Source organism: Macaca mulatta, chromosome 4 (assembly GCF_049350105.2).
Source record: "Macaca mulatta isolate MMU2019108-1 chromosome 4, T2T-MMU8v2.0, whole genome shotgun sequence".
Classification (NCBI taxonomy): Eukaryota; Metazoa; Chordata; class Mammalia; order Primates; family Cercopithecidae; genus Macaca; species Macaca mulatta.
Window position 1 is genome coordinate 114,679,364 of NC_133409.1, and position 27,639 is coordinate 114,707,002.

At 42.7% G+C, this 27,639-nt stretch overlaps 1 protein-coding gene across 2 annotated transcripts in view; it reads left to right on the forward strand.

The window, feature by feature from the left end:
* Nucleotides 1-27,639, forward strand: part of B3GAT2 (beta-1,3-glucuronyltransferase 2) — a 73,726-nt gene that overhangs the window by 33,411 nt on the left and 12,676 nt on the right. For both annotated transcript variants that reach the window (XM_015136682.3, XM_002803782.4), the window contains exon 2: nt 7,886-8,030. In XM_015136682.3, the coding sequence (XP_014992168.1) occupies nt 7,886-8,030 (145 nt within the window). The remainder of the gene's footprint in view (nt 1-7,885; nt 8,031-27,639) is intronic.

Here is a 27,639-nt window from a genome sequence, read left to right on the forward strand (position 1 = left end):
CTTGGAAAATCACATGTTTAGGGGCAATAAAATTGGAAAGAATCCTTGCTTCCAAATCACCTGTGTGTTCACATCTTCATCATATTTGCACTGCCCTTTCCTCTGTACTCTGAGTTCATGGGTCCCATTGGATTTGGTGGGTTTCATTTGCTTCTGGCTACCGAAATTGTTAGTTTAAAACACAGGATACAGTGTCACATTTTTTATCGTGACTCCACTTTCTTGAAGTTGCCTATAGCATTTTAAATTTCAGAAGATCAAGAACTTTATTCATTTCCCTTTGGAAAAAATAAAACGAGATTTTAACTAGTGGCATGTCTTCAAGGAAGCTAAAGGCATTTAACTTTCTCTGTTTTGCTCTAAGGGCATTCTGATGGTTGCCTGAATGTGATCTTCTGAGTGTTCCAGTCCCTGGAGCTGGCTGTTAGCCATCTCCCAAGGAGGGTCGAAAAGGACGTAGCAGAAAGCTGCAGAAAGAAAAGTTGGCTAAAGAAACAGGAGCTGCCAGCCAGGGCAACATAGTGAGACCTCAACTCTATAGAAAATGTAAAAAGCTGGCCTGGCATGGCATGCCTGTAATCTTAGCTACTCGGAAGGCTGAGGTGGGAGGATCGCTTGATCCCAGGGGTTGGGGGCTACAGTGAGCACTTCCAGCCTGGGTGACAGAGGAGACCCTGACTCAAAAAAAAAAAATGCTGGTTATTGGGAAGGGTCACCAAACTGGAGTGCATGATAGTCACCTGCCTCCCTCCTTTCCTAGAGAAGACGACAATGTGATGAACAAGCACCACCACCCTGGAATAGTTTAAATGTCATTCAGCCTGGAAGAGTGTGCACATGTACCAAATATATCTTGTGTGTCCTTTGTAGCCATTGGGTCTATGGAAATTACTCTGGCTGTGAGTTTGGTTGATGAGCATTGCTATGCAAGCCCTGTCCATTTAGTTGGAGGTTATTACAGGAGGAATGAACCACAGAATACGACTTTGGCATTGAATAAATGGGAAGAGAGTGCTTTTGGGGGCCAGACCTGTTAGTAATATTGTAACTCTTATACATACATGTGAATTGCTGCCTCTTTATCATAATATCCATTGCTTTATTGCTCTGTTTTAGATTGGAGTTCTCACCAGACACCTGAGGTTGTGCTTGTTATGTAACCGCTATTTCATGTTGAGAAAGTAGCAAAGCTTTTAAATACTGAGAATATTTTAGTTACATGAAGATACTTTTAATAGTCACTGTTATTGTTACATTTTCCACCCTCAGAAAATAACAGGGCTGTTAAGGAATCCTTAAAGAGCATAGATTGAGTGAAAACGACACAGAACAAAGGATAGATCCCACGGGTGAAATGAAGAAGTTCTGTAAATAGCTGTGCCATTTTCCTTTGAAATGTCTGGCACACTCTATATAGTATAGTGGTCGAGGATAGAGGGGCTAATTCTGTGATGAAGCATTCTGCATGGAATTTCAGCAGGGCATAGACGGTGATGGCATCTGGATCTTTCTGAATTTTTAAACTAATTATACGACAAACTTTTTAAAATTTAGCATACCTGGAAACATCAGCTGCCATATCACCTGCATTTAAGTAATCATCGCCTCACCTTTAACATCCAGCCCTCTAGAAAAATAAAGCATGAACAAATGTTAGCTCTGAGCAGCTCTCAGTAATTTGGAGTGTGCTAAGCAAAACCTACATTTTCTAGCATGAAATTGGCACAGGAATGCAAACTTTTGCTTCTTTGATTCATCTGGTTACCTAGAACCCTAAGCCATTCTGTATTCTGTAGACAAAATCCTACATGCCTTTCATGGCCCAGCTTAAATGAAAAGTCTAACGTAAAACATGGTAAATTCCTGTGGTCATATTTAATTGTTCTAGTGGCCCCACAGTTATAGTTTATTATTCTTTTTAGTTCCCTTTAATGGCCATTTCTCTTCCTTTTTTAAAAATGTCTTTTGCCTTCTGTTCATTTATTGCCTGTCTCCCTCTTTGATTGTGAGCGTGTCCCTTGCACAGCACAGACACATACTAATTTCTTGTTACATGTGGGCCCACATTTATTTTTTATATCTATTTGTTTTTTATTCCTTTTTATTGTTATAATTTATTATTATTATTATTATTATTATTATTATTATTTGAGTCAGGGTCTTGCTCCATTGCCCAGGCCAGAGTGCAGTTTTGCAATCACATCTCACTGCAACCTCTACTTCCGGGCTCAAGTGATCCTCCCGCCTCAGCCTCCCAAGTAGCTGGAACTACAGGCACACACCACCCACCACACCTGGCTAATGGGCCCACACATAAATGACTAGTTAGTACTTAAACACTTGCCAAGAGTTGTTTAATACCTGCTGTATACAGGGCACAACCTCATACATTCTTAAGGGAGCACAGAGATGTGAGATGGGGTCCGTCTACCAGTTTTTCACAGATTTGAATATTTAGTGTTCTGGACAAAAGCAGTTTAAGAGCTGAAAAAAATCATAGTCATTTTAAGAAGATTATCTTACCCAAAAACCACAGTACTACTTTTATTGCCTTATATATAAAGCCATTCTGTTAATTTTTTAAAAGTATGTATTAGGTTTAACTTGGTTTCTCTGTGTTTGCCATGTTTAACATCTAAGGCCAAATATGTGAAATATTTTTATTTTCTGAGGATGTCGGGGAAGAGGACCCTGAAGCTGGAGTGAGTTGGGGAGGTAGGGGGACTCTATTTTATGAAAATTTTAGTAAATTACCTGGGGTTTTGTCCCACCTATGGGGAAGACCTAGGATACAAAAGCATTAAATGTTAATATTGACTCAAGAATTAAATCATCAAAATATTGCTGAGAGAAATTAAAGACCTAAATAAATGTAGAGAGATCATGTTTATGGGTTATAAAACTCAATATTGTTAAGATGTCACCAAATTAATATATAGATTCAATGCAATCTGTATCAGAATTTGCTGATTTCACTGATTCTGAAATTCATGTGGAAATGAAAAGGATCTATAACAGTCAAAACAGCTTTGAAAATGAAGGATAAAGTTGGAGGACTAATACTGCCTGATTATGAGACTTATTATAAGGCTATGGTAAATCAAGATATTGTGGCATTGGTATTAAGATCACTGAAGAGACCAATGGACCAGATTAGAGCATCCAGAAATAAACCCATACATATATGCATAGCTGACTTTTGAAAAAGTTGTAATGGCAGCTCAGTTGTTCCAGGACAATTAGATATAGTTGGAACAATTAGTTATCCATATACAAAAAAAGAAAAGAACTTCAGTTCCTCATACCATATATAAAAATTAACTGAAAATTGATCATAGTCTAAATATATGACCTAAAACTATAATACTTTTAGAAAGAGGAGAAAACCCTTGTAACCTTGAATTAGGCAAAAATATATTTTTATATATATATAGTTATATATATATATATATATATGTATATGTATACACACTCACAAGCAATTCTCATGCCTCACCCTCCTGAGCAGCTGTGATTACAGGTGTTCACCACCATGCCCGGCTGATTTTTGTATTTTTAGTAGAAACGGGGTTTCACCATGTTGGCCAGGCTGGTCCCGAACTCCTGACCTCAAATGACTTGCCCTCCTCTACCTCCCAAAGTGTGCTGGAATTACAGGCATGAGCCACCGTGCACAGCCACAAAAATATTTTAAGTAAAACATCAAAAGCATGATCCATAAAATAACAAATAAATGAATTGGACTTCATCAAGACTAAAACTTCTGTTTTTCAAAAAGATGAGCCACGAGTGGGAGAAAATATTTATAAATCACATAAAAGATTTGTATGCAGAATATATAAATAACTCTCAAAAGTCAGTAGTAAGAAAACCCTTTTTTTTTTTTTTTTGAATGGGTAAAAGATTTGAACTGACTTTTTGCCGAAGAAGAGATACAGGTGGCAGTAAGCACACTAGTCATTAAAATAATGCAAATTAAAACCATAATGGGATACCACTATTAGTAGTACCTATTAGAATTACTGAAATTGAAGACTGACCATTGCAAGTGTTGGTGAGGATGTGGAGGAACTAGATATCTCTTACACTGCTGATGAGAATGTAAAATGGCAGAAGCACTTTGGAAAATAATCTGGCAGTTTCTGAAAAAGGTAAATGTATACCTAGTGCGTGATCCAACCATTCCACTCCTAGGTATTTATCTTCAAAAAAGAGAAAGAAAATCACACAGACTTGTAAACACGTATTTAGTTTGTAGCAGCTTCATCTGTCATAGCCAAAAGCTTGAAACAACTCAAATGTCCCTCAGCAGGTGAATGTGTAAACTGTGGTATGAGCTACACAATGGAATACCATCCAGCAAAATAAAGGAGTGAACTGTTAATGTACATTACAAGTAGATGAATGTCTTTATTACTATGCCAAATGAAAGAAGTTATATTTACACACACACACACACACACACATTCACATACACCCCACATGCTGAATGATTACATTCATACAAGATTCTAGAGGATGCAAACTAATGTATAGTTACAGAAAGGAGATCGGGGTTTCCTGGCGATGGGTGATATAAAAAGGGACTGGAGAAATGGATTTAAAAAGGGCACAAGGAAATTTCTGGGGGTGCTGAGTATGTTAATTCTGTTTATTGTGGTGATGGCTTCATGGCTATATACATATGTCAAAATGTGTCTAATTTTAGACTTTAAAAAACGCATTTTATTCTATGTTAGTATTTCAGGAATCCCAGGACCGTAGCACTCAGCATATAGTCGTTCTTGGGGCTAAGACTTATTACAGTGACATAGAAGGATACACAGGTGGATCTGTAAGGGAAAACGACATCAGGCAGGGTCCGGAGGAATCCATGTGTGGGTTTTCTGTGTTCCCCGCCTCCCTCTGAGATCACACAGAGCACACCACCTCTCCAGTAGTGAAAATGTACTCACAGGCATACAATGATTATACCCAGGAAAACCCACTTAAGAGTTCAGGGTTTTGTTGGGGGGTTGTCACATAGGCACTCCTTGCCCACCAAAATTTCATATTCCTGAAAGGAAAGCAGTTGTTCAGTGGCCCAGACAGATAAAATAACCTTACAAGTGTAGGAAATGTTTCAAAAGCTGCATTCCCGGACACCAGCCAAGAGTGAGCCTTGCAAGCAGACCTTTCTAAAGGTAACAGTCTCAGGCTTGTTAACACTTTTCTGTCACTTGTACCTCAGCTTGTTTTATAAAAAAATCACTGTAAAAGTTAGTATGGGTTACCACAAGACAGTCGCAGTTCATTTATTGAATAAATGATAAAGACTATAAAAAACAGTAACTTTAGATTTGAGGCAGACCAATGCAGCGAGACCCTCATTACCTGGAATGCTTCATACCCTTAAATCCCCTCTTTGGAATTAGCCACGAGTGATGGTGGGTGCCTGCAATCCCAGCTACTCAGGAGGCTGAGGCAGGAGAATTGCTTGAACCCGGGAGGCAGAGGTTATAGTGGGCTGAGATCGCACCAACGCACTCCAGCCTGCGCGACAGAGTGAGACTCTGACTCCAAAAAAAAAAAAAAAGATACCCTTTTTGGAACAAGGTAGGATAATAATAAGTAAAACCAGGAAGCTTGGTTAATGGGAGCTTCTAATTATTTTTACTCTTTAATAATATGACTTTCATTTCTATTGTATTTGAAAATCTTTCCCAAGTATATCATTTTTTTCCTTTCATAAAAATTCCTTGGTTGATGATCATTATTTAACCCCTGGTTAACTGATCATGACCCAGTTCAGTTCTATAGCAAATAAAAGGTAAAGCACTGCTGTTGAAATTATAATTACCTCAACAAGACCACCTCATGCAGTTGTGCAGGTTATACCTCGTCCAAGGCACACCCAGCAGTGAGGGTACGTGGAGTTTAAGTCCAGCTGGTACTTTGCCAAGCTATGGGTTCCAGCAGTGGGTGTGTCTGCCCAAGAAAGGGGCACCTTTTTCTAGTTTATGCTAAGATGCTTTTTGAGCTGTTCAACAAGAGCCCTGGAAAAAGGTGGTGGTAGCGATTTTCTCCTACAGTGCTGCCTAATATCAGCAAGATTTCTTGTGGGCATCTCTTTCCCCTTAAAGAAATCTAGCTAGTAACTTTCAGCTGAGCATCATGTTTAACCAGGATTCCACTATGTTTAACAAGGACAAGCGATTCCAGCAGTCTCTATTTTGGCCCAATTGCCCTTGAAAGGCAGGCAGATTTTCAGGCTGCGTGTTTCTTTTTTATCACTCTGGAAGAAGCCAGGTTCAGTTCTGTATCTGAATCCCCTTATTAATGTCCCCAGCCAAGATTTCTGTGTATAGCAATAGAAAAGTCAGAGAAAGGACGCCCCTGTGGCTCCTCTGAGTGACATTTTTGTTCTTTCTGAGTAATGAAGTTTCCTAAAGGGGGATTAAACTTTCTCACCTTGGAAGAGAGAAGTATTGTTTCAAGATTCAACTTTGAAACAAATAGGAAAATATCTGATAGTTGCAACTTAGCTTCCAATCAGTGATGTCCAGATATTGACACCCATTTTATTTCTCCTAAACCTTAAGCCACCAGCCCAATTCATGACCGAGTAGAGATCATGGCACAGCAGCCAGCCTAACAGAGGGGGGCGATACTCTAGCAGCAGAAGGATTCTGTTTGGAAACCTTTAACTTTTGAAATTTTACACTATCGGGGGAACCCGCCCCCGATAGTTAACATGGGTTCTTTTCTATTTCCCTAAGCATCTCCACTGGTTTGAGAAATAAAGGGAAAGAGTACAAAAGAGAGAAATTTTAAAGCTGGGTGTCTGGGGGAGACATCACATGTCGGCAGGTTCCATGACGCTCTCTGAGCCGTAAAACCAGCAAGTTTTTATTAGCAATTTTCAAAAGGGGAGGGAGTGCACGAATAGGGTGTGGGTCACAGAGATCACATACTTCACAAGGTAATAAAATATCACAAAGCAAGTGGAGGCAGGGCGAGATCACAGGACCACCGGATGAGGTGAAATTAAAATTGCTAATGAAGTTTCGGGCACATATTGTCATTGATAACATCTTGTCAGGAGACAGGGTTTGAGAGCAGACAACCTGTCTGACCGAAATTTATTAGGCAGGAATTTCCTTATCCTAATAAGCCTGGGAGCGCTACAGGAGACCGGGGCTTATTTCATCCTTTCGGCTTCGACCATAAAAGACGGCCGCCTCCAAGGGGGCTGTTCACAGACCTACCCTCAGGGCGCATTCTCTTTCTCAGGGATGTTCCTTGCTGAGAAAAGAATTCAGCAATAGTTCTCCTATTTGCTTTTGAAAGAAGAGAAATATGGCTCTGTTCCATCTGGCTCACCGGCAGTCAGAGTTTAAAGTCTTATCTCCCTTGCTCCCTGAACATTGCTGTTATCCTGTTCTTTTTTCAAGGTGCCCAGATTTTGTTGTTCAAACACACATGCTCTACAAACAATTTGTGCAGTTAACACAATCATCACAGGGTCCTGAGGCGACATACATCCTCCTCAGCTTACCAAGATGATGGGATTAAGAGATTAAAGACAGGCATAGGAAATCACAAGGGTATTGATTGGGGAAGTGATAAGTGTCTATGAAATCTTCACAATTTATGTTCAGAGATTGCAGTAAAGACAGGCGTAAGAAATTATAAAAGTATTAATTTGGGGAACTAATAAATGTCCATGAAATCTTCACAATTTATGTTCTTCTGCCGCGGCTTCAGCCGGTCCCTCCGTTCGGGGTCCCTGACTTCCCGCAACATTACACCACCACCAGCCCCCCTTCTTGTATGTAGATCACATTCATTTCCTCCCTCTTTTTCCTGAGGAAACTTAAAACACACGTCTTTTCCCTTTTTATAGATGCGAACCACTCGTAAGGTCTCCGTCTGGCCTGTGGGCCTGGTTGGTGGGCGGCGCTACGAACGTCCGCTGGTGGAAAATGGCAAAGTTGTTGGCTGGTACACCGGCTGGAGAGCAGACAGGCCTTTTGCCATCGACATGGCAGGTGAGCAGTGTGGGTGACGACATTCGTTCCTGCCGGACTGTTCTTATGCTCTTGTTTATAATGATGCACTGAATGAAGGAAGCTTTAAAAGACAAATTTGGATAAAACCCTACATCATATCATATTCAGGAGATGAAATATTTAAACCTTCAAAATAGGCTCTTTGGTTAGATCAAGTGGAAATTGATTTGGAGGGTGATTAGAAAATGCCCATTCTGTTCCATTTTGTCACCTGTCTGTGCCCTTATCCCACAAGCATCTACGTGGCAGCTACTGGGTTGGCCATTGGGGATTCGGTGGTGAGAGCTATACCCGGGCTCCTGCTTTCCAGGGCTCTGTCAGCTGGAACCTTTTGGCTCCCTTCTCTAGAAGATCTGTATATTAAAATATATCATGTTTATTGATAAATTTAATAATGATATAAAAATTGACAAGTCATTTTAATGCTTATTGGTAAGTTTAGTGCTTTATTGATATATTTAATACTAAAATATAAACTTGGATTTCTGGTATTTCAAGAATTTATTGAGTATAACTGTCTTAAAGTTTTTATTCCCTGAACAACCAACTGAATTGAATTAGCCCTGCAGTAGACCACACGTTCTAAAATGCTACTTTATCATAAAACAACTTATTTTCTATGGGTTATAGAAAATGATACCTGTGATTACTGTGGAAGGATGGAGTTTGAAACATGAGGCTCAGAGGCAAAAAAAAAAAAAAAGGAATTGGTGACATCTATACTCTAAAAATGAAGGCAGAAAGCCTTCAAAATTGATCTCATCAATCTTGAGCTCCGAAGCACAGCTCGGTCGGGCTGCCAGCCTGTGCTTGCCCCATCTTCTGTGCATATTTCCCAGCCGTAGTCAAGATCTCCGCGTTCAGAATTCTGATGGAATGGAGGCTGTCTCCTGAACTGGATTCATCACTTTTATTCTGACAATACTACAAATCTGAGGGAGCCAGAGGACAAAGAATACCAGGAGTCATCTGAGGGGCAAAGCGTTCATGGACGGCTGTGTGGTGGGTCTTGTCACATAGCATCGTGGGATAAGACAAACAGGAGATTTTTACTCAACATTTAACACACATCTCCAGAGCACCAGCCCTCCGCCAGGCCATCTCTCAGGGCCCTGACCTCTCCTTCCCTCTTTTACTCCAGCTGTTTGCTTTGGTCTTCAGTTCTTGCAGCTCCAGAACTGAGCTGGCCTCTCAGCCTAGGTCTCCACCTGGAGGCGGAAGGAGAGGCAGCAGAGCCATCTAGGACGGTCTCGAGGACTCCAGAAAGAGGCCTGCCCTTGACCCGCTCAGAATCCATGGCCCTGAAAACATGGGGCATAGAGTATCTTTTGAAAATCAGGCTTCTTGCTGACCAGAAGTGTACCTATGAGCAGAAAATGTAGACCTTAGGGAAAGTCCTTCAGCTTATCTGGGACGTAGTTTTCTTGTGTAAAGTGAGGCAGTTGCCGGAGATGACCACCAGGGCCCTCCAGTGCAGCCCTCCTTTCCTGGCCTCCCACCATGGGACTCTCAAGTCAGAACCCAAGCTTGGGCTTCTCAGTGAGGACTGTGACTGCTCAAGCAGCTGCAGACAGACTTTTGCTCCTGATTCTCCCAGAGCCTTGTTTCAACACAGACTTCCCAGACACGTCTCCTTAACATGTGGGATGTCTGCCCATTTCCTTGCATGGATCATGCAAGGTGACAGCAACTTGGGTTGCTCTTCCTGGATTTTAATGTAGGAACTTTAGATGATCAGGTATCCAATAGACTTGTTGAATATTTGCATTGGTTCCCCCAGAATTTGGGTCACATAGATATTTCTAAAATTAAAGATGCATGTGTTTGTGCATTAGGGTTGGCTTAGCTAGGACTGCCAAATTCTGTGGGAATTCTTGTTTCCATGACAAGACCGATGTTTGGATTTTTCTAAGCATTTCAGTATATTTTCAAAGCATATTAAAAACATACTCATCATAATAAAATATGAATTATTTCCTTGTTCTATATTAATTATTTTTAAAATAGGAATAAAGTGTCTCTAAGGAGACAACTCTTGTCACACTAAATAATTTTTTTCACTTTGCACATGAACTTGCTTTGCATCTTATTTTTCAGTAAATTATTGATATTTTTGGAAGTATTTTTATTATTATTATTATACTTTAAGTTCTAGGGTACATGTGCATAACATGCAGGTTTGTTACATATGTATACTTGTGCCATGTTGGTGTGCTGCACCCATCAACTTGTCAGCACCCATCAACTCGTCATTTACATCAGCTATATCTCCCATTGCAATCCCTCCCCCCTTGGAAGTCTTTAAGTGATTTGGTTGATAGGATAATGATTCTGATTTTGAGGCAGTTTGTTCTAATTCTAACTTGAAAATTTGTGGTTTTGTTTAGATTCCACATACAATTCATTTATTCTCTGGGAAGAAGGAAAAGACCTTTTAGGGCTTCATGTTCAATTGGTGCTTCCAAGTTATATGTACACACACACACACACACACACACACATACACACAATCTCTAGAAGCGGAGAAAGAGGTGGGGGACCCACATCCCTGCTGTGGCCAGGACAGTCTCAGGAGCTCACTTTGAAAATGCTCTGTGATAGTCAAGTGCGAGCACCATATTGGAGCCTGGGTGTGTCTTGCATTTGCAAAGTGGATTAAGAGCCCAAATGGAACATTTGTGGGTTTGAGCACGTTCTGTAGAAGCCCCTCAGAGCCTGTCCTATTTGTATTTCTGTGAGGTCATCACATAGCTCATCACTGGAAATTCACTTGAGTATCAAACATTGAAACTGTGATGTTTCGTGTCATTCTAGTAGTTCTTACACTGTCATTTTATTGCCATGTTGAACTTGCCTGATACTGAAATTTTGCTCTCAGGTGACATGAAACATTGTTCTGGAAATAATTTTATGTTTACAACCATACTGGTAGAATTAAGATGATTTCTGTTCCATTGGAGGATTTTTTAAAAAATAATGATTACTACTTAAAAGAATTCATATGCCTGCCCACGAGATGGAAGGAAAACACTGGAGGCAGCCCCACTGGTGGTGTGCAGTGGGCTTCAAAGCTGACCAGTGGCCACAGAGCTCTGTCAAGCCAGTGAGACCCTGGGAGGTTTGACTGTTCTGTGCCTCAGAATTCAGTTCCTCCACCTCCGGAATCTGAGGACTGGCTACCAGTGAGGAAGTCCACACAAAGTTTTTAGCTCTGTTTTGAAGTTCATTTCAAGTGACAGACTCCCTTGAGCCACTTCCAGGAGGTGTCAGTAAGAACCACTGCCTGAAAGAACTGAGCGTACAGCAGTCTTCACCCTCACCAGGACGGGTAGGATTGTTCAAGTTCAGAACTTAAAACAGATACTTATTAGGAATTTTCAACATTGGCATGTTCCTTATGATTAACTCTAGGACGTGGCAGGTGGGACACGGTGCTCCATTAAGGACAGTATACGCAGTTCCCAGTTGAGTTGCTGGCACACAGTAGGTACTTTATTCTGCTAAAAACACAGCTAGGTGTACTGCAATTAGATTCTGACGCCACCTGGAGTTGGTGCAGACCCCACAGGTTAGAGGGCACAGTCTCCAACAAGACTGCCCTTACTTCCCATGCCCCGCATGTGCTGGAGAGCCCCAGGCCACCTGCACTTCTGACCAACTGACTGCGTTGCATGTTCCCCACGATTCCCTCAGGTTTGCTAATTTGCTAGAATGACTCACAGAACTCAGAAGAGTGCTCTAATTACAAAAATTATCATTGTAATCAGTGTTATAAAGCATACAAATCAGGACCAACCAAACGAAGTGACAGACCAGCAGGGCCAGGCGGAAGGAGCAGGCTGGGAGCATGCAGGTCTTCTGTGCCTTTCCCTCATACAGGCGAAGTCTAGGAAGGCGTAGTTTTCTGGCCTGGAGTCCTGTGGCCAGGGTGTGTCAAAGCCCTGGGTATGGATGCGCTCTCACAGGGAGACTCTGTGGCCGCCTCGGATTGCATCCTGGGGGCAGGCATTTAAAGTGACTGCAGGGGAGGAGCCAGGAGAAGAGACAAGGCCCAGCAAGAGGGTGTTAGGGTGGACAGTTGGCGAGGTTGCTGGAGAGAAGGGGTAGACGAATGATGAATTCCGCTCTTGGATGTGGGAAGAGGAGGACCCTTGGTGAGTATGGGAGAAAGCTGGAAGCAGAATGATCTGAGCAAAGTTAGATTTCTGGCTGGGTGTGGTGGCTCACGCCTGTAATCCCAGCACTTTGGGAGGCTGAGGCAGGAGGATCACCTGAGGTCAGGAGTTCAAGACCAGTCTGGCCAACATGGCGAAACCCCGTCTCTACTAAAAATACAAAAATTAGCTGGGCGTGGTGGCAGGTGCCTATAATCCCAGCTACTCAGGAGGCTGAGGAATGAGTATCACTTGAACCCAGGAGGTGGAGGTGGAGGTTGCAATGAGCCGCAACCAGGAGGTAGAGGTTAAGATTATATCTCTGCACTCCAGCTTGGGTGACAGAGGGAGACTGTTTAAAAAAAAAAAAAGTTAGATTTCTGATGGAGCAGAGTGGGAGAGATTTGATCTGGAAAAGGTTTGGGAAGGTTCTGTCTTGGCAGGACAGGGATTTGAGAGGATGTTGTGAAGATGAGTGGTCAGGAGGTGTGGGTTAGGAAGAGGAAGGGTACAGTGACCACTGAGGTCCCCTCCAACTCAAGGGTTGTGTGATTTTGACAAGTTCTGATTCTAAGGACGGAGGTTGTGTGAGGCGGTGCACCTGGTTATACTTGTCTTCTGTCAGCAGCCACCTCCTCCTCGCCCATGGCCTATCACCAGCTTTCCAGCGGGTGGTAGTTTCTATTCAGTGGAGGCTTAACAGGCCCTGACCTTTGCAGCGAGTGGGTGGAGAGTGGGGAGGGGAGCATGACTAGGAGGCAGGAGGGCCAGGAGACAACTCTTTCAAGAAACGCAGCAGCAAATGAGTAGGAAAGAGAGATGGTGGCAGTTTCAAGGGGTAGAACAGCTTTTTCTTCTTTCTTTAATGATGGATGGGGAGAAATGGAAGTTTGAAGAAGTGTTAAGTGTTGAAAGTCCCAAAGGGGAGGAAACAAGGGAAGATCAGGACCTTAGATGAACAGGTTGACCTAGATAGAGTCACCTCTGACTCCCAGAAAAAAGGTGAGATAAGTAAGGAAGCCAAGGGCTGGGAAGGCGGAGCGGCCAGTTGCTGGAATTGACCATCCGCCAAATGTTAATAGAGGGAGATGTGGCATTTGACTGAATTCCACACACACGGAACATAGCAGCCCCTCACCCCAAGGAGTTTTGTATCTAGCAGAGAGAGAACGGCTACAAGAGCAGGCAGATGTATCATGGGATCAAAAATGAGTACAAGTGGAATGTTTGGAGGTTCCATTTGAAGAGAAAACCACAGCCACTGGGGGAGTTTGGGGAAAGGCCTCGGGAAAGGGCAGCATGTGAGAGACGCCTTTGGTGCCAGGCCCAGGCCAGGGCAGGGAGGGATCATAGGCAGCGTGTGTGTTTGGAACAAGTTGTCCCAGGGCGTGTGTAGCTCTTGGGAAGGGCAAGCTGGGGTCAGATGGTGAGGACTGATTGCTAAGAAGAGAGTTTTTCTTCATTTCTGTGGACATTGGAGAGTCTGAAAGTTTTCCAGTAGGGAACTGATGTGATTAGTAATATAGTTTGAGAATGACATGTTGGCAGGTGCGGGATGAATGGGGGAGGAGGGCTGGGCCTGGAGGCTCAGGCAGCCATCTGGGTAATGAGCCCGTAGGGGGCTGGGAGGTGAGAGGAGGTCTGAAATCCCATAGCTATTAGGGACTTATAAAATGTTAACAGCCTTTTCAGATTATACTCATAAATCAGCAGACACTTAGATCTTTTTAACACCTTTTGCTGTTGTATGGTATGGTGATAAATGAGGTATTAAATTTAAGTTTGGTTCGTTTTAATTGGTGTAATTTGTATTATCCTTTGAGTTGTAATTTATGTGCAGAAAATACAGTGATGTTGGGTAGTTAAAACATTCTGTTAACCAGAACAGCGGTTGTGTAAAACTAGGAGTCTGCATATTAGGAAAAAAAAAAATCACATCACCTGACTAAAGTTTTCGAGCTCAGGATTCACCGTGGGTGTGTTGTCCCGGTGGAGGGTGCGGAGGCTGGAAGTGAGGAAGACAGTGATCATGCCTGCCTGGGCCTCCTGCGTCCACACCTGCCCTCTCCTGTGTCCACTCCATCCACTTCACCACGAAGCAGGAGGAATCTTTCAGGAATGCAAACCAGGTTCTTGGCAGTCCCTTGCTCACAGCTCTTCAGGGGCTACTGGTGCTCTTGGAATAAACAATTCTTTGTCACTGTCACCTGCCATGTCCTGCCCAACCCACCCCTGCCCACCTTACTATCCTTGTTCCCCTCTACTTAGTCTTTGCGGGCAGAGATCACTTCCTCCAGCACATCCTACCCTTCCCTTTGGGGCCTTCACTGAGGCCATGGCCTGGAAATGCCCCTTCCTCATTCAGCTCTACTCATCCTTCAAATCTCAGCTTAAAGGCCGCCTTCTCGGAGAAGCTTTTGCTGACGCTTCAATTAAGATAGCTCCTCCTGCATTATAATGTGCTGTTCTCTCAGCCTCCAATACCTCTGCACCTTGCCACAGTGGTTGTACATCTCTCACTGTAATTATTGAGGCTCTGCCACCCCCACTCCCAGAATGCATCCTTCCTGTAGGCAGAAGCTGGACCATCCTGCCCTCCACTCCTTGCCCAATCCCAGTCCCAGGTTTCCCACAGCCCCGGCCTGCGAGTGGGGCTGAGTGACTGCACTATCCCAGAGCAGGTGTCCCCACTGCAGGTTTACCAGGCAAACCTTTAAAAAGTATTATAAATGATGACTGTGAAACGGGAGGGGGCCGAGGGATCACTCTGGGCAGGTTGCTGGAGCCTGCTTTCTGTGGGCTCTGTGCATGGGAATGACAGTTATTCTGGGTCTCCTTCATCTCAATGGTTGTCAACAAGGAATTTTGCCTGGGTTAATTTACTTGGCAGACCTTTTCTTGGTAGACAATGCTGTGATCAACTTCAGCCCAGCCCGGATCAGACGATGATTAAAGCCAAATGAGCAGTCAAAATTAATGACGTTTTACTTTGCTTCATGAATATAAATACTGCAAGAAAATGGAGGGAATTACCTTCTTGCCACTTTGGAGTCATTCGTGATTTAAGGGGTGCTGTTTTTCACACGTGAATGTTTTCTATGAGAACTATAAAGTTACTGAATGTTCTCAGTAGAGTGGCTTATGTGTCATGTGTTGCCTTTTAGTGCAGGATCTGGGGACCAGCTTGGGACTTTTTCCTTGGGTTGGTACAGTGTGATTGTCACCAGGAGAGGCCTGCGGCTGCCAGGGGGTGGTAATTCTGTCCCAACAACTTATAGAACCACAGGGACAGGTGGCAGAGTGTTGGGGCAATAGGCAGCCTGCTGCTCAGTTTTTAAGCTGTTTCTAGAACATGGTGTGGTCTAGAGACTTGCAGGGATTTGATGCCCACAGTACCTTGTCTGGTCCTGTCTGCATGTGCTGTGGCCACGGCTGTGCTGGGTAGAGGTGGGTGTGTGGGGCAAGGAGCACCTGTGCATCTGTGTGCTGACGCTCAGGGTGCTTGCTCTGGAGCAGCTGGCAATGGGGTCAGGTGGGATGGACGTGGAGAGGGAGGGCTCTGCAGAGGCCTTTCAGGGCTGAAGGGGAAGTGGGGAGAGGGGTTTCCAGGCCTCTGCCCACCTCAATTCTAGCAGCACTGCATTTGCATATTGGAGATCCCCTCACGATTTCAGTGGAATAAAACATTCATTCCAGGACTGAAAATATTGAAAACCTGAAGTTTTCCTTTATATCGGGATGTGCAGCGGACTCAATAATTATATATTGGTTCCTGGGCATTTACCAGGCATCAGGCATTCAGAGGCATTCTGCGTTCTCTCTTCATTCATCCTCACTCAGCTGTGCAAAGGATATACTAGTTTATTATCCCCACTTACATATAAGCAGCCCACGGCCTAGGCATGCTAAGTGAGTTGTCTGGGATTCAGAGTCAGTTCAGTGTGTCTACAGAAATGGCCTCCAACTCACCCACCTACCGCCAAGTCACTGAGTTCTTGGTCTCTGAGCCTGCAGAACAGTTTCTTGGTTTCTTCGTCTGCAGAACAGGGAAAATGAAATTTTTCACAAAATCAGACATCACATGCAAAGCAGCCAGGAGTAGACCATTGTAGACACTTGGTGAATGTCACTCTTCACCAAGAAACAAGACTGCCTTTGGGTTCAGCTGGCTCATACATTTATTTGGATGTAGTAGGTCAGTGTCTTGTTTGATTACCACAGTGGTGAGGTCCATGCAGGTAGCTATAGGGTGGGAGAATCAGTCACCCTCGGGTCCTGCTCTGACACATACAGGCTGTGCAGCCTGAAGATCTAGGGGAATATCTGTTTCTTCCTAATACCTGTAGATTAGGGATCATAGCAGCAGCTTTCTGGGTTGTGTTGAGGTTGAAGTAAGATGAATACATACAGAAGTTCCTGCTGTTCTGTGAATATTTGAATCTGCACCCGCGTGTAGCTATGTGAGATCATTCTTAACGGCAGTACTTAAGAACATATAAATTCCACTGTGGGCTCATGATGAACTTCACTTCTCTTCTGGCTGGTGGACCTGTGCTCATTATCATTCGATGAATTGGCTCAGCGTGCAGGATGGCATGCTGAGATAAACGCTAGCCCTTACTTTAGACTAAATACCCCCAAAAGAGAGTGATCAACAGGAGAAAATCAAAGCCAAAAAGGATCATTAAAGAGTCGTTTAGGAGCAGATATGTGTTCATTGTTAAAATTTCCCAGCTGAAAAACTAAACAAACAGCACTTGAGCTTTCAGAAGAAAATGCCATTTGTAACATTGAGATTTGCGAGGCATTTGGTGCCATGTGAGTGCCGCTTGCCCCGTAGGTGAGTGAGTCTGTGTAGACCACGAGACAGGTATTCAATATGCAAATTCCTCGTGGCACATGGGGAAGGTTTAAAAGAATGATTCTCATGCTTTCTAATCAAGTCACAAGGGGGCAAATGTCCTTTTTCACCACCTCGACTTTCCTAAGAGTCCCTAGGAGAGCATCTGTAGGTAATAGTTTTCATCTAGAATCTATCAGAGAGGTATTATTTATTTTACTCATGTAAATAATCAGGATTAAGGGTTGTTGCCCTGCACTGCTAACAGGGGGGCCGGCGTGCAGACCACTTCTCTCTTTGGCATGCAGGTTGTTTGCTGTGACTACCACACATGTTTCTGCACCGGCTTCAGAAGTTAAGGCTTGCAGGCATTCTTCCTGGGCTCCCTAAGCAGCTGTAATCACCCTGACCCCAAACACTCTGAGCATCAGTTCACCTCAATTGTAAATCCCTCAGGCCAACTGCCGTGGTCAGTCGGCATTGCCCTAAGCTGATGGGCCTGATTAAACCAAGTGTGGCACACACTGCCCTCCATCTAGGATGTAGAATGTCACTTTTCTTCTCACGTTTGCCTAGCTAATATCCAGTCACTCTTCCAGACTCACTGATGAGGCAGGAATCGCTTTTTCTGGAAAGTTTTTCCTGATTTTCCATCACGTGGATGCCCCTTTCCACCTTTTCCCCTAGACTCCTGGGCTTATGCATTTATGAATTTTTCCACGAGGTGGCGCTCATGTCAGTGTCCTCCCCGCCCCCGGCCGCCTTGCTAGCCCGGGAGTACACTAGGAGGGCGCTCCTGTCTCCCATCTCCGGGCAGGGCACAGTCCCTGATGGTAATAGCTTGAACAAATGTTTGCTGAGTTTATGAATTTTAACATGTTTTCTAGTGTAAGGATTATCAAAATTAAGACTTAAACCTTCTCGCTTCTGAGACAACATTGCCATTATTTAATGGTGGAGGCGTAAAGGGGATGCCGAGTTGTACTCCAGAGCTCTCTGAGGAGGGTCTAATTTAGCGGGTCTCCCCATGGCTTCGCATCAGAACGGCAAGGGGCTTTGAAAAAACACCCACACCTGGGCTCCAGCTGGGAGCAAAGAGAACATATATTCTCTGAGGGTGAGGCCTGGTATTTGTGTGGTTGCGGGTCTTTTTTTTTTTTTTTTTTTTTTTTTTTTTTTTTTTTTTTGAGTCTTGAGGTGATTCTGAAGTGCACCCAGGAGTAAGAGCAGCCGGCGAAAGTGATCAGAAGCAACTCCTGTTTCCTTCCTATGTCTCGTTATCGTCCCTCAGTGGTCACAGTCCTTTCCCAGGCCACCCCCTGCATCCACCTCAGGTAGGATAACCTCATGACAGAGTTTGGGAATGCTCAATAGAGTCACTTCCATAGAAAATACTTCTTCCATTGCTCAAGCAAGAAGAGAATTTAAGCATAGGACAGGAATCTTTTAATCATAATACGGACACCAGCAACAATATAAATAAAAAGATTGCCCGTATTCATTGGGAATGCAAGTTTAATCTGTTTTTATTTGTGGTGAAATATACATAAAATTTACCATTTTAACCATTTTGAAGTGGACAGTTCAGTGGTATTGATTTCATTCACATTGTTGTGCAACCATAACCACTGTCCAAACTGTCCAACTCTACACCTTTTTCATCATTGAACCAAAATTCTATGCTCACTGAACAATAGCTCCTGACTCGCCCCGCCCCTCAGCCCCTGGTTGTCACAATTCTACTTTCTGTCTCTGAATTAGACTATTCTGGGTACCTCATATAAATGGAATCATATTTGTCCTTTTTTTGCTTATTGAGCATAATATCTTTAAGGTTCATTCGTATTATGTATCAGAATTTCATTCCTTTTTAAGGCTACTAATATTCCATTGTTACGTACAGACCACAATTCGTTTATCCATTCACACAACCATGGACGTTTGGCTTGTTTCCACTTTTGGCCACTGTGAATAATATTGCTATAAACACTGGTGCACAGATATCTGTTCGAGTCCCTGCTTTAGATTCTTCTGGATGTCCAGAAGTAGAACTGTTGGATCACAGGTAATTTTTTGTTTAAAGTTTTTGAAGAATCACCATACTATTTTCTCCAGCAGCTGCATCACTTTACACTCTCCGCAGCAATGCAGGAGGGTTCCAGATTCTCCATATCCTCACCAACACTTACTTGCTACTGTTTTGTTGTATTCGTTTTTTTAGTAATAGTTACCCTAATGGGGATGAAGTGGTATCTCATTCCGGTTTTGATTTGCACTTCCCTAATGATTAGCAATGTTGAACATCTTTTCATGTGCTTCTTGGCCATTCGTACTTCCTTCTTAGAGAAATGCCTATTCAAGTCCTTTATACATTTCTATAAAATGTTTATGTATTTATTTGGCTTTGCCAACATAAATGGATTTTCTCACAGTTCTGGAGGCTGGAGGTCCAAGGTCAAGGTATCAGCATGAGGGTTCCCCTGAGGCCTCTCTGTGCTCGCAGATGGCCTTTCTTCTGCGGCATGCATTCCTCCGCTCTCTCCTCTTTTTATATCAGTCATATTGGACTTCACCCATTTTTGAATTGGGTTGTGTGGTTTATTGTTGCTGAGCTGTAGAAATTCTTTATATTTTGTGTATTAATCCTTTATCAGATATGCTGTTTACAAATATTTTTCCCATTCTGTGGGTTACCTTTTCTGCTCTGTTGATACTGTCCTTTAATGCACAAATGCTTTAGTTTTGGAAGAAGTCTAGTTTATCTGTTTGTTTATTTATTTATTTATTTATTTATTTTTTGAGATGGAGTCTCACTGTGTCACCGAGGCAGTGTGCAGTGGTGCGATCTCGGCTCACTGCAAGCTCTGCCTCCCGGATTCATGACTTTCTCCTGCCTCAGCCTCCCGAGTAGCTGGGACTACAGGCACCTGCCACCATGCCCGGCTCATTTTTTGTATTTGTAGTAGAGACAGGGTTTCACCGTGTTAGCCAGGATGGTCTCGTGATCTGCCCACCTCAGCCTCCCAAAGTGCTAGGATTTACAGGTGTGAGCCACCTCACCCAGCCTATCTACCTGATCTTTTGTCATCTGTGCCTTTGGTGTCATATCTAAGAAGTCACTGCTGAATCCAGTCTCATGAAGCTCTCCTCGTTGTCTTCTAAGAGTTTTATAATTTGAGTTCTTAAGCTTTAGTCTGTTGTTAGAGAAAGAATAACAAACTTTCATTTATCCATAATGGTTGAGGGATGAGGGCAAAGTATGGTCTTTTTATAATTAACTGTAATAAGTTTTACCATTTCTACATTCCTCCATCCATTAAAAAGATCAAGATTAGAAAGTAGGGAAATATCTAAAACCGTGCTGGAAAACAGAAAAGGACATGTACAATGAAGCTTCTGGGAGAAATGCGAGGCTAAGTTTGGATGGACAGACAGAGGGAGGGGGATCATATGAGAAGTAAGGATGGTGTCCTCATGGGAGCCCCTGGAAACCCCTATTCTTGGAGTGCAGAGATCCAGTGGGCTAAAGGGGGCTGTGCCTCAGACGCATGCCATCAAGCCCCTACACAGCTTCCTCGTTTGGCAGAGAATGCCCCCACGTCAGGTGGGGGTTGTGTGGTAGCTCCCGGTTCTGCCTGACTTCTGGGCAATTTCCTCCCATTAACATGGAGGGAAAAGCTCCATCACAGCCCGCTGGTGAAGCCGCCTCTAAAGTGTTGAGTTTCCCTGAGTAACTCCCTGGCTTTTCTATGGAAACGGCTCAAAGTGGCCACAGGTGCGTCTAAAATAAAGCCTCTCACAATTGCTGACAAAGACCAACACAAGCCATCAATGCTGTTCAGCCTTGACTTCTGTTTGCAAATATGAGTAGATAATTAAAAAAAAGTAAACCAAGACACAGGAGTTCTCACTGAAACAGTATAGGAGTCAAGAGAGAGCTTTTAAATATTCTAGAGTTCATGCTCAGATTTTAAAAGACGTGGCATCATAAAACAAGAGCCAGCAGCTGAGGAAAGAGTCACTGGAGAACAGGCAAGGATTCCTGTAAATAAAAGGCATGACTGCTGGAATAACCGCATGTGAGAGGCTGATAGCATCGAGGCTCTAAGTGTCGGTGATATTGTTAGGGTTGCAATGCGGAGAAGTGGATCCCAACGCCCTCCTCCAGGAATTCTTCCAAAATAGGAGCAAAAGTACAAAGAAATAGAAATGTCGGTGGAAGGAGACTCATAAATCCAGCATGTTCAGTAAGAGTTCCAAAATTAGAAAGTAAAACAAATATATATGAAATATCAAGAAAGAAACAGGGCTGGTTGTGGTGGCTCACATCTGTAATCCCAGCACTTTGGAAGGCCAAGGCAGGAGAATCGTTTGAGGCCAGGAGTTTGAGACCACCAGCCTGGCCAACATGGTGAAACCCCATCTCTACTAAAAAGATAAAAATTGACTGGGCATGGTGGCGCATGCCTGTGATACCAGTTACTCGGGAGGCTGAGGCAGGAGGATTGCTTGAATCCAGGAGGCAGATGTTACAGTGAGCTGAGATCATCCCACTACACTCCAGCCTGGGTGACAGAGCAAAACTGTTTCCAAAAAAAAAAAACAAAAAACAAAATTAGCCAGGTGTGGTGGTGCACACTGTAGTCCTAGCTACTTGGGAGGCTGAGCTAGAAGGATCACTTGAGCCCAGGGGGTGCGAGGCTACAGCCTGGGTGACAGAGTGAGACCCTGTCTCTAAAAATCAGAAAGAAACAGGATACAAGTTCCTATAATACTTGAGTTTTGAGAATGGTTCCATTGCCAGGTTTGAATTTGGGCTCTGCTACTTCCTCAGAGTGAGCTTTTAGGCAAGTTACTTAGCCTTTCAGTGCCTCTGTTTCTTCATTTGTAAATTATGGTAGTAATAGTATCTACCTAGTGGGGTCACTGTGAGGATTAAGCAGGTTAATACAGAGAGAGCACCTAGAACAAGGCCTGGTTCACTGTGAATGTATCCTAAAACGTAGCTGCTGTTAAGCCAACTGTCACTGCCACCACTACTCTTAGTTCTTAGAATGTACAGGTATGCAGCTGCCCCGTGAAAGCGTCACAGTCAGTCGGGTTTACCACTCCAGTCAGTCTCTCTACCTCCTCTGCCACATTGCCGCCTCCACCCCCATGCCCCGTCATCTCTTACCTGGACCAGCAGTAACCTCCTAACTAGCTCCACAGCTTCTTTTATTATCCCCAGTATTATGCTCCCTGACCTGTTAGGCTCCGGCTTACAACATTTCTGCAGCTCCCCTTGTATTTCATTTCTCCATGGCCTCCCAGGTATGGTTGGGCATCCCCACCCCCGAGCCTTGCTGAAGTCATTTTCCTTGTGTTCTCTGTGCGCTCAGCTTCAGTGGCTTGCTGTCCCACCTCACAATCCTGCCATCGCGTGTACTTGTCTCTGCCTGGAAGGCTCTTTCCTCGACCCACCTGCCTCTCCCACTCCATCCTTCATATTCCAGCTTAATCATCCTTGGTCCACCCTGAAGGGTCAGATTTCCTCACATAGAACCCGTACCCTTCCTTCATAGCACTCACTACCGTGTGTGCACCTGCACCATTACCAACATTCCACCTCCCTGACAAGACTGTACCGGGGCTATAGTGACTCTAAGATGCAAATCATGACTGATTTTGCTTACCACCTTTTCCCCAGTTCCTAGCACTTTGCCTGGTATGTATATTTTTGTTGAACGAATGAATGAATGAATCCCAAGTTTAGAACAACTGTGCCAGGATTTAATAATAAAACAATCCCAAGGGTATTCAGAGGGGGTCGGGGGAAAAACTGCTTCTCTATGAAGGAGGGAAAAATCAGACTAGCATCAGGTTTTTTTCTATAACCCTGAACGATACAGAATAATGGAGAAAGGTGTTTAGAGTTCTGAAGAAAAGAAAGGATCCTAGAATTTTGTACCCCGTGAAATTATTATGTCTGTGTGAGGGCAAAAGAGACATTTCAAATATTTTTCTCAAAAAAACAACAACAAAAACAACATTAGTTAAGGAAAGCACTTTAGCCAACGTGAATTAGGATAAGAAACTAAAAAATAGGGAGGTTGCTGTACCAGATAAAGTAGTAAGCAACAAAAGTTGCAATTTTTATGATTAAAAGTGGATAGTAACTAACATGATTGTGAAGTTTAAAGCTGTTTGTTGGAATCTGGAAATTGGAGAAGCAATGTGAAAATGAGGTTTTCAAATAAAAACGCTGGTATATTTCAATGCCCGCTGGTGAGGGAGAGGATAGGAAATGGGGGAATAGGTGCCCACTGCAGATGTAGTCTCATTCAAAAAGGTGGGGGGGAGGGGGGCTTTAATTCATGATGATAAGAGAAATATCAGTTCCTTAAAATCTCCTTAAACAGTTAAAATTATTTTAAATAAGATATTTTAAAGGCAACCACAGTAGAATACATATAAAACAAAACCTTTTCAACAATTAGAGGAAGAAGAGAAACCAAAATGAATTCAAAAAGAAGAAACGAAAAAAGCAAAAAAAAAGTATATAATGAACCTAAGATAAAACCAAACATGATAACCACACTAAGTGTGAAAAAAATTAAATTGCTCTAAATAAAACACAGCAGCAAAGCTGTATCTCATATAAAAGACACCTAAAAATGTGATAGAGATGGACAATAAATAGATAAACTATAGTATCCTAAGGAAGGACAAACAACAAAAGAGCAGGAGTGTTCACATTTGTGTTGAACAAAGCAGAAGTCAAGGCCAAAAATATTGAATGAGAAGGAGAGGAACATTTTGTATTGATGGAAACTATGTACACCACAAAAGTACAGCATTCATCAGCCATTGTGTACAAGTTATCAATGAGTCCAAAAACTAAAGGCAGACATAAATATAGAAAATTTGACAAAACCATAATCATAGTAGACATGTTTAACACACCTATCTAAATCTGACAGATTTAAGCAGACAAAAGGCTGTAGAAAATGGAATATATAAAGAACTTGATCTAATAATTATATATAAAACACTGTACTCAATATACACAGAATATACCTTTATTTCAGGTGTTCATGAAACATTTATAAAAATTGAAACTGTATCAGGCCATAAAACCTTAAAAAAGTGCTTGTATAGGCTCAAAGCACTACACTAGAAACTAATAAATTACATAATAATGATAATTAAAAAGGGGTGTGGAGTTAGATCTATTGACAAGTAGGTAACCAGAGGTAAACTGACAGCAGGGCTGGAGAAGCATGGATGGTTTGATCCTTGCTCAGAAGCCTGGTCCCTGGCCAGTCTTTCCCTGTGCTTCCCCATCAGTTTTTGCAGGGAGGAACACAGGATTACAAAGGTCATGGCTGGCTTATGGAAACACAAGCTGTAATTGAATCTCAGGTATCTATGCCTTTGTACCTTAGGACAATATGTTTTACCCACAGTTGGTTTTAAATATAGAAAGGCATTCAAAGAGATTGACCCTGAGAAGAAGTGGGGAAATGTGGACAGTCTTACAGGCAGGTGCCTTAAGCAGCTCCACCCCCGCTGCCACCACATTCATGTCAGTCTTGGCCTGAACATATCTTCAGGCTACACCAAGGTTCAAAGCCAGTGTAAGGTAAGATTGGGCTGCAGGACTTTGCATGCAGAAACCATCAGTGCTGTTAGAAGCCCCTTTGAAGGAATGAGAAGGAGAAAAACTTGTACAGAGGAGAGAGTACAGGTTACTCTAGGTACTTAAGACCAGGACTTGATGGTAAGAGAGCCTATGGGAAATGTCCAGGAAGAACCCATAGCTCTGCAGGAGAGGCAGAGGGTCGGGGGAAAACTGCCTGGCCATGGAGTGAGAGTTGGACCACCCCAATCCTGCTCCCTCTCTTTTGTGTCTTGGGTGAAGGAGTAAAATGCCTTCCAGGTTCTGATATAAGCTCCTTTGTCCTGGTGTCCAGGCCTGCACTGGTGACCTTCTCCAGCACTCTCTGTACCTGTGCTGAACACCCTAGGTGGGGCCCATCTGTCTGCTTTTACCTGGACCACCTAGTGCAGCAGACACTTGGCTGGTCTCTCTACCTCAGGCAGTTACTGTACTGCTGCCAGAGAAATTTTCCTAAAAGTGACTTTTGATTAGAATCTGGAGCCAAGGTTGCCTGCCACAGGGTAGGGTACAGAGTCCTGGGCACAAGCAGCTTTACAGCCTTGTCACCCGTCATTGCTGCTCCAGCCTAAGACTTGGCCTCATAACTCTCCCTTCCTCTACATGGATGCTTCAAAGTCCCTCTTAGATTTCAGTGTCTCCAAAGCCCTTACTCATTCTAGTCAGATAGCATTTGCTTCTCCAACTCCTGTGCTCCCAAAGCTCTGTACTTACATCTTTTATAGCGTCTGTGGCACAGCTGTGCCCATATCTGTTCTTCTAATTAAACTAGGAGTTGCCAGAGGGCAGAGACCACATTCAGTATTGTGTTACCAATACTGAAAACCAGCAATGGGCCCATAAAGAGTTTCTGAATGAGTGAATAATATCAAAAGGAAGATGAAAAATGAAAGATAGCATCCTTTAGATTGGTGAATGTTCTTTTAATGATCGTGCTTAACAAAGAATGCTTACTATGTTTCCAGGTACTGTTCTGTTTGTTTACATATATCCATTTAAGATTTACAATAACCATACAATATGATAACTGTTGCATTTTACATTTGTGTAAACCAAGGCAGAGAACAGTGAAAGTACCTTCCTGAGTCACTTTAATAGTAGATGGCAGAGCAAGGATTTGAATTCAGGCCCTCCAAGTTACAAGCTTTCACTCAACCCCCGTCCTTCCCCTCACACTATGTCATTAAAATAGGTCTTTAGGAAACTCTGAAGATTTCCAGTCAGAAACCAACATAGCTTCCATGTGAAACTAGGTGGTGATGTAATGGCTTCATTAGTGAATCCCTGAAGAGCTACTATTTAAAAAATTATTTCACCAGTATTCACTAGGATTGGGGATTAAGTACCTTCTTCACCATGCTCTGCTATATTTTCTGGGTTGGACTAGAGTGGCTTAGTTTGACCAATTCAGTAACCATGGCCTCTTACCCAGGCCATGTCAAGCATGTTGACTCTGCTGTGCCCAGCATATACAAATAAACTCTGATGGGTTTATTTCCCATCAGAGTCTTTTTGGTTCTAAACTTCAGTGTTAGTTGTGCCCACTAAAAAATAATTCATGGATATTTTCAGTATTCAGTTCGTTAAACCTCCTTATATTATGTTTGGTTATTAGGATCAGATTTTCCATCCTTGCTCAGCATCCTGATTGTTTCCTTAGAAGATTCAGTTTTCTATGATAGTTTTTTGTTTTCAGAGTAGAGATTTAAATGAATTGTTTATAGATTAAATAAAGAACACTTCTTAGAAATGCAGAGTGTTTCACTCTTTTCCATGGAAAATAATGGCTGCTAAATACCTTTTGAGGAATTTTTAAAATTAGACTTTTTTTTAAGTTTCACCTTGAAGCAATTATAAAGTTTCAGTCAGTATTCTGCAGCAGATGAACAGACCTGTTTAACAAGCAAGGCATGCTTTTTCATTCTTCTTCCACACCAGAAGAAAATAATTCTAATTCATAATTGGAAGTAAATGCGGGAAGTTATGGTTCTGTTTACTCGTTAGGAAAGGGTAGATTTGGAAGAAAATCTATCATGGCTGTGAAAGAGCACTTCATGACACATGAGCATTCGGTCTTAGAGCCATGAAAATTATAAAGGAACACTTGCAGAAAACAGTGGCAATTTGGAATAGTAAATAAGCAAAGGAAACATTCCTTTATACAGCCTTCTTTTCTGCTTTCTAGATCTGATTTAAATCTCGTGGAAATGATTCCTAAATCAATTCTACTAACACATTTGTTTCTCACTTGGATAGTTTTGAGATGGCAGGGCTGGAAAGTACAGGGCCAAGGGGGAAAAAAGTAGTTAAGTAGCAGTTTTCTGTTTTCAATCCTCAAACCCTACATTACACTATTTTCTTTTTCTTCTATACTTACCTAACTCAATGGGTGGTAATGGGATTTGGGGTTGCAAAAAGAGTAATGTAATGTCATTGGGAATGACAGAGTAAGGACTTCTGAATATTCTCTCATCCATAAAAACAATGAGAACACTGGCAAAATTTGTCAAAATCAACTTTTTAAGAACTATGGAAATTAGCTAAAAGCATGCAACAATCTGGGAAGTTTTGTTTTTTGTTTTTTTTTTAAAAAAAAACAAGGCTAAATCTTGGTAAGAGCAGTACTGCAGTATGTCAATTTGCCCTATTCCCATCCCCTTCTCTCCATTTCCTCCATGGTAGATTTGAAAACCAACAGCCCTGTAATCATGGTGAAAACCGACAGTATAGCAGTTAGTAGAAGGGCAGAACAGGGTTGGGACTCATTCAGAGCTCCATTCTAAGATAATTGTCATTATTTGATCAGTCTAGCAATTCCCTAGAAAACCCTGTTCACAAGGCTTGTCTTTATTTGACCTCATTCACCAGAGCAAACAGCCTTTTCCCTGGGGGCATTTGTCAAAAACAGCTTGTGGTGACTCTTTACCATCACAG